The sequence below is a fragment of the Gadus chalcogrammus genome, chromosome 16 (assembly GCF_026213295.1).
Source record: "Gadus chalcogrammus isolate NIFS_2021 chromosome 16, NIFS_Gcha_1.0, whole genome shotgun sequence".
Classification (NCBI taxonomy): Eukaryota; Metazoa; Chordata; class Actinopteri; order Gadiformes; family Gadidae; genus Gadus; species Gadus chalcogrammus.
Genome location: NC_079427.1, coordinates 8,432,429 through 8,439,928, shown reverse-complemented (window position 1 = coordinate 8,439,928; position 7,500 = coordinate 8,432,429). Strand labels below are relative to the sequence as shown.

The window sequence follows — 7,500 nt, the reverse complement described above, 5'->3', positions numbered from 1 at the left end:
TTGTGTAACATTGTATTATTAATATTCTTATATTGTGTATCATATTATTAATATTAATCTTATATTGTGTGTCATATAAATAGTAATAGTCTTACATTGTGTGTTATAGTATTAATTATCATGGTATTAATAATATCATTATATTATGTATCATCGTATTAATAATATTCCTGTATTGTGTATCATATAATCTCAATCTTCATATATTGTTTTTCATAGAATAATCTTCTTGTGTTGTTTATCATAGTATTCTCCGATTTTTATCCTGTTTCTTTGAGTTTGTCTTCTGTCTCGCAGATTGCGACGGAAAAACTTGAAAATCCATTGTAAATTGTAAATCCATCCTTCTAACACAGTTTTAACCATTTCCTTAACAGAACAAAGTATCAGAGCATAAAGCGGCACAACATTTACGATTAGGTCAGAAATGCCACAGGTTTACTGCACACGCGTGTGTGCAGTAAACTGGGTCCTCTGTCTTTGATTACATGGTAAAATGCTACTTGCCAACAGTCTAGAAGCCTGCAACACACCAAACACATGTTAAGAGGTGATTGTAGCAGGGCTGGGTCTCCTGTCTAGCTAGTGGCACTCAAGATAAGTTCTAAATAGTTTGCTTGTTGGCTAAGTTAACAAAGCTAGTCTTGATTGGATCGGTGCTTTACTTGTCTCAAGCCCAACACAAGTATCACGGCATGCATGTTTCCACGAGAGCAGCACAAAAATAAACAGCCCCTTTAGAACACGCACATGCATTAACACACATGGAACACACACACACAAACACACACTAAGGAGCTTTAGGAATTAAATGCAGTGTCTTTGCTTCAAGCCCCTGCTCTTACCTCTAGAGACGTCTCCTCTCCTTCTCCTCACGCCTCCTGTGATCCCTCGCTCCAGAGGAGTACAGGAGGGGTGGATCCACCTCCCCCTCCGAGGAGCCCAGGAGAACGGACGGATGAAGTGGAGCAGGAGGAGGAGGAGGTAGAGAAAGGGAAGGAGCCGCCTGGAGGTGCTATAGGCACCACCAGTTGAAGTCCAGATGGTAGAGGTGAAACGATGGAGACTTCTTCACTCTCTGTTAAGAGATACTTCCTATTGAATCTCTCTCTCTCTCTCGGTAGTTTTCTGAATAATGTTGAGGTATACTCTCTCGCTCTCTCTCTAGGTTTCTGAATAAAGTTCAGATACTCTGTCTCTCTCTCAGTTTCTCCCTCTCTCCTTACCTTTGCATGGAGGGCTAAGAAGTGAATGAGTTCCTTCCACTGTCTCTCTCCCCCTCCCCTCTCTCTCCCGTGTGTAGAGGCATTAACCGTGTCAGCGCACGCAGCACCCATTCACTGCTACTGATCCCTACTGGGAGAGAGAGAGAGAGAGAGAGAGAGAGAGAGAGAGAGAGAGAGAGAGAGAGAGAGAGAGAGAGAGAAAGAGACTCAGTGGGGGCCGATGAGGTCGTTGTACAGATGTAATCAGATGTAATCGTGCACACGAAAATGAAGGCACACACACACGCAGTGTTTTTGTGGTAAATGTCATGCCGGCCTTTGTTAGTGTTTCAGATCAACCATCCTGTCCTGTAGTCCAATGACTCTCTCACTCTCTCGCTCTCTATCTCACACGACACACATACATTGTTTCTCTTTAATCTTTTATGTTTAACTCAATTGGATGCTCCTTACTGTCCTATAAAGTGTTTACGTGAGTTATTGATGCTGACTCTGAATGACCTTTACGACAATAACAATAACATTGTCCTCCAAGTTTCATTTTGTGTAATTCTTGACTTCCTGGTTCTGAACTAAGGACAGGAAATGGCCTTTAACTGGATAGGTTAAACTATTAAAAATAGTGAACTTATTATGGTCGCTTATTATGGACGCACAAACACACACAATCGTTACTATTGTGTGAGGGTCAACTTTAGAACATTAATTAATCAATGCATATTTTTGAATGCATACTTTTGAGATTTACTTAGTTCAAATTTTTATATTTTAAAGGTATATTTGCCCTTGTTCGCAAACATTTTTGCATCCCACAATTTAGAGAAATATTTGAGAAAACAGTTGAGAACACGTTAGAACATTTTGTAGTTTTAAAACTGTACACCAAAACTGTATCTTCATTCGCTGTGTGTGTGTGTGTGTGTGTGTGTGTGTGTGTGTGTGTGTGTGTGTGTGTGTGTGTGTGTGTGTGTGTGTGTGTGTGATCATAATATTAGATCATACGGCCCATATTTAACACGCGTCAAGTGACATTATTACATCATTCACTTTAATGGTCAGAGAGTAAAACATGACAACAGAAATCGCTTCACTTTTAAAGACTTTTATAAGATGTTGTTTGGTTGGTCTATGTCTCAATGAACAACCTATAACACAGTTTGTCGTAAACATTATCAAAGCAAGGCAAACTAGTAAACGATGACGGTACACAATAAGACTCTCATTTATATTTTGTAAACGTATGCATTCTAAATATCTATCTACAGAATAAGAAACTTGAATTATTGTTATTATTATATAGTGGTACAATACATGTTACACTGTAAAGTGATACTAATGACATTTAAATTACATAGTTTGGTCCGATACTTGAGCTCTAGTGGATAAATATTTGGTGTATGACCCCTTAATTCTCCTATGTTTTTTTGAGCAGTACAATAAAAGGCTTCATACGGGGTTATTACATGTCAAAAGTGGCCAAGTGAAAAGACAGTTCATATTTTTGAAACTTTAGAATTAAAAGGCTGTATAAGGCTGTTCCAGGGTTCAATTACACTCCTGCGTCTCTACTGCCATCTAGTGGCCAGCCGCGGCAACTGAGTCAATGCAAGATTTGGCTAGTAGCAAGGCACCAACGAGACCAGCATTAGTGGTTAAGTTCTGTGTCTCTGGGTTATGCAGGCACTCTTGGTACTGTTGACCTCTGTGGACAAAAGGTAGGTTGTGGTAAGTTGTGGCAATTAATGAGTTTCTATATTGTTTCCTTGGTGATGAGTGAGTTTCTATACTGTTTCCTTGGCGATTAATGAGGTTCTACTGTAACTATACGGTTTCCTTGGCGATAAATGAGTTTCTATACTGTTTCCTTGGCGATTGATGAGTTTCTATATTGTTTCTTTGGCGGATAACGAGGTTCGGTACCGTTGCCCGTGGCAATTAATAAGCTTCTTCATTGTTTCCCTTAATGATTAAAAAGGTATCGTTGCCATTAAGGTTTAAAAAAGGTGCTGTATCGTTGCCGCGGCGATTCATAAGGCAATCCTTGAGATCAGAAACTACTAGAAAAAACTATTTTGGCACAATGCAGCACAAAGCAACCCACTTGAAGCATTTGGAAGCTCTGTGTTCGCCTTTGAGTCTTAAGACATTCACATGTTAACGGTGTAAACAACGCAATGTTCAGCTTCCGTTAAGGCTTCGGTGGAGATGCTCGGTGTGGGTTTTAATAGATGGAGGAAGTTTACTTCAATGAAATAATGTAGTAAGGCGACACTGTAGTGTGTCTCTTCTCTTGTAGGACCAGTCTCTGTTCCTTCCAATCAGAAAGCAGGGAGAGGCCTCTGTGCGTTCACAATGGAAGACGCTGACTGGTCTTTTAGGGCGACAAATTAAAAAAGCGATAGCAGAAGAAAGGTCATCTTCTGGCCGGTGGGGACATGTCTCCCGCACAAGTTTTCTTCAGGCTGTTGTATCTAGTAAACGTTTTAGTAGGCATGTGTCTTCCGTTGAAAATTCTAACTATTTCAAAAGTTTGGTTTTTGAAATAGTTTGATTTTGAATGTAAAGCAGACATCACATTACAGATGTGATGAGAGGATTTGTATCTTTAAATATACACATAATATATATGTTCTATTCATTATATAGAGAGTATATTTACCCCATATGTTTCAATTAACAACATTTTAACCCAAACCCTATTTCTTTGGATCAACAATATTTTAGGAAGTAAACATTCGCCATATTTATTCATGGTAAAATTATTTGACTGCGTTCTTCATCGTTCCTTCCTCCTCACTTCCTGCCTCAGATGCCGGTGAGCATACTGCTGGTCACCAAGGAGACGGTGAGGGTCCCTGGGAGGTCGTTGTCACGGTTATTGCCCTTGTCCCTCAGGTGGACGGTGTGCTGCATGAGCTCACTGGGTTCAGCCGTCAGGGTCACCTGACCCAGGAAGGAGTCCTTAATCACGTTATGGTTGTAGACCTAGAGGGGATAGAAGAGAGATCAGTCAGTACATTATGGTTGTAGATCTAGAGGGGATAGAAGAGGGATCTGTCAATACATCATGGTTGTAGATCTAGAGGGGATAGAAGAGAGATCTGTCAATACATCATGGTTGTAGATCTAGAGGGGATAGAAGAGGGATCGGTCAGTACATTATGGTTGTAGATCTAGAGGGGATAGAAGAGGGATCGGTCAGTACATTATGGTTGTAGATCTAGAGGGGATAGAAGAGGGATCGGTCAGTACATTATGGCTGTAGATCTAGAGGGGATAGAAGAGGGATCGGTCAGTACATTATGGTTGTAGATCTAGAGGGGATAGAAGAGGGATCGGTCAGTACATTATGGTTGTAGATCTAGAGGGGATAGAAGAGAGATCGGTCAGTACATTATGGTTGTAGATCTAGAGGGGATAGAAGAGAGATCAGTCAGTACATTATGGTTGTAGATCTAGAGGGGATAGAAGAGAGATCTGTCAATACATCATGGTTGTAGATCTAGAGGGGATAGAAGAGAGATCTGTCAATACATCATGGTTGTAGATCTAGAGGGGACAGAAGAGAGATCGGTCAATGCATCATGGTTGTAGATCTAGAGGGGACAGAAGAGAGATCGGTCAATGCATCATGGTTGTAGATCTAGAGGTGTCAGAGAGAGACTTCAGCACAAGGTAGACCTAGAGGGGATAGAAGAGAAGGCTCGCCGTATGCAATGGTTATAGATCCACAAGGGGTAGAAGCTCGGTCCATGAGGGCGCTGTGGTACCTCTATGCTGATGGCCTGACGCTCCTTCTTGCGGTAGAAGAGAGCCTTGGTGTCGAACACGGGGCTCCGGGTGTCCTTGTGGACCGGGGAGCGAACCTTCTTCCCCTCACAGCGGATGATCACATAGGGGTCTGAGACTGGACACACACACACACACACACACACACACACACACACACACACACACACACACACACACACACACACACACACACACACACACACACACACACCCACACACACACACACAATCAATACAACAATATGTGCATTTTAAAGGCACATGCAAACAGATATCGTGTCCCCAAACATGAGTTTATATTCTGTGTGTTCACTTAAGCGTGTGTCACTGTTCGCGTGTGCGTACGTGTGTGCGTTGCCGCGCGTGTGTTACTACCTCCGTCAGAGTCCTGGCCTGCCAGCCCATCCGCCTGGTGCACGTGGACCATGGTGACCAGGGTGGGGTACCCACACATCCCCGACCAGCAGGTCTGGGCGGGCTGGTCCACTGTCAGCTCCCTGGGGGGGGGGGGGGGGGGGGGGGGGGGAAGAGAGAGAGAGAGAGAGAGAGAGAGAGAGAGAGAGAGAGAGAGAGAGAGGAGAGAGAGAGAGAGAGAGAGAGAGAGAGAGAGAGAGAGAGAGAGAGAGAGAGAGAGAGAGAGAGAGAGAGAGAGAGAGAGAGATACCTCAGCATGAACAAAGACAGAGTCAGAGGAATCTGTGAGTAGAGCTGAGGATTGCACTTGATGAAACCAACGTTTTCATTCTGGAGGTTTATTCCAGATGGGGGCCATAACAAACAAAACGCTATCTGTTCTTTTACTACGTTTTCGCCGGTGTTTTCAAAAGCCAGCCATCTTTTCTCTCACACGTGTGCCGACACACATTAAACAAAACTGAACCGGCCGCAGATATCCAGACCATGTCACCATCACACGGCGACCTTTAGCACACGTTTCTACCGGCTACACAACAGAGACGTGAGACGGACGCTCTCAAATGCATTTGCTCGGGAGAGCAGATTTGAAAAGGTCAGACACGTTTGAGTGCCTGGACCGTGGGCCCAGGCGGAGGAAAAGAGAGACACAGAGTGTTGGCGTTTATCCACGTCCGTGTGGACCACGCCGTGGAGAGGAGGGAACGTTCCCCCCCAGGATTCTTACTTGCAGTCGGCGGGAACGTCGCTGAAGAGCCTGAGCAGGAACTCCCCCTCCAGGGCGGGGTCGAAGGTGGTGGGCAGGACGATGTAGCGACCCTCTTTCAGGTCCACACGCTTGAACACGCTGCGGGAGTTGATGTAGGTGCTGCCCGCCACCTTCTGCTGGGACGCGTGCATCCGGTACAACCTGTTCAGCTCCACCTGCACGCACACACAGGGAGAAACACACACGGAGATACACACACACACACAGACACACACGGAGACACACACACACACGCACAAACATACAGACACAAGAACAAAAAATGATTGAAAATATGTATAGATATCTCTTGTTATTTGTCAGTATATTATCTTCACAACAAACATATTTATCAATCACAACAAACAATTCGGACATAACTCTTAACTACACACACTACACTACATATTCCTGGGCCACAGACACACACACACACGCAGTGTACGGACCCTCTGAATGTCGAAGCCCACGGCCAGGTTCTCCCCTCGACCCTCCCTCAGTGTCGCTCTGCGGTCCCTCTGCTGCAGACACACCAGCACCTCGTCCTCTGGCTTCTTCACGTCAAACACGTACTGAACACACACACACACACACACACACACACACACACACACACACACACACACACAGATAAACCAATTACACACACACACACACACAAAAGTGCATTCAACAATGAAAATATACCCCAAAAAGAAGTGAAGTGAAGAATCATTTAAGTACAAGTAAAAAAAAAAGCACCAAATAAGTAAAGCAACTGCTTTTAGGTGCTTCAACATATAAATGATGCTCTTCTACTTTTACATTGGTTACCCTGCACCATCCACCCACCCACACACGCACACGCACACACACACACACACACACACACACACACACACACACCTGCGGGTTCTGCATGTAGCTGAGCTTGTTGTTGAGGCAGCCGCCGGCGCGGTTGGACAGCGGGTCGTCGTGGCGACTCCAGGACCCGCTCAGCACCGCCTCCTCCCAGGTCTTGTGGAAGCTCAGGTAGGAGGTGTTGATCAGACGGCACAGGATCAGGTCCGTGAAGTTAGCCAGGAAGTCATCAAACATCATCCTGGAGAAGAATCACGCGCACACCCACACATACACATACACATACACACACACACACAAACATTCAGACAGAGACAAACACACACGCACGCACGCACAAACATTCAGACAGACAAACACGCACAAACACAAAAAAAACAAATGATATATATGTTGAAAATATGTACATATTTTTCAGTATAGAAATATTATCTTGACAACAAACATAATTATCAATACATCCTATAATTGAAACTACAT

The 7,500-nt window shown here is 44.0% G+C and overlaps 2 protein-coding genes across 4 annotated transcripts in view; both read right to left on the bottom strand.

The window, feature by feature from the left end:
- Nucleotides 1–1,303, bottom strand: part of myo7aa (myosin VIIAa) — a 50,104-nt gene extending 48,801 nt beyond the window's left edge. For all 3 annotated transcript variants that reach the window (XM_056611268.1, XM_056611269.1, XM_056611270.1), the window contains exon 1: nt 846–1,303. The gene's annotated coding sequence lies outside the window, so the exon portion shown is untranslated. The remainder of the gene's footprint in view (nt 1–845) is intronic.
- A 934-nt stretch (nt 1,304–2,237) lies between these two features.
- The window catches only part of LOC130405601 (calpain-5-like), a 28,264-nt gene continuing 23,001 nt past the window's right edge, over nt 2,238–7,500 (bottom strand). The window contains exons 8-13 of the mRNA XM_056610774.1: nt 7,066–7,261; nt 6,630–6,752; nt 6,160–6,356; nt 5,394–5,515; nt 4,997–5,133; nt 2,238–4,211 (exon numbers count right to left, since the gene is read on the bottom strand). Of these exons, the coding sequence (XP_056466749.1) occupies nt 4,032–4,211; nt 4,997–5,133; nt 5,394–5,515; nt 6,160–6,356; nt 6,630–6,752; nt 7,066–7,261 (955 nt within the window). The 3' untranslated portion in view covers nt 2,238–4,031. The remainder of the gene's footprint in view (nt 4,212–4,996; nt 5,134–5,393; nt 5,516–6,159; nt 6,357–6,629; nt 6,753–7,065; nt 7,262–7,500) is intronic.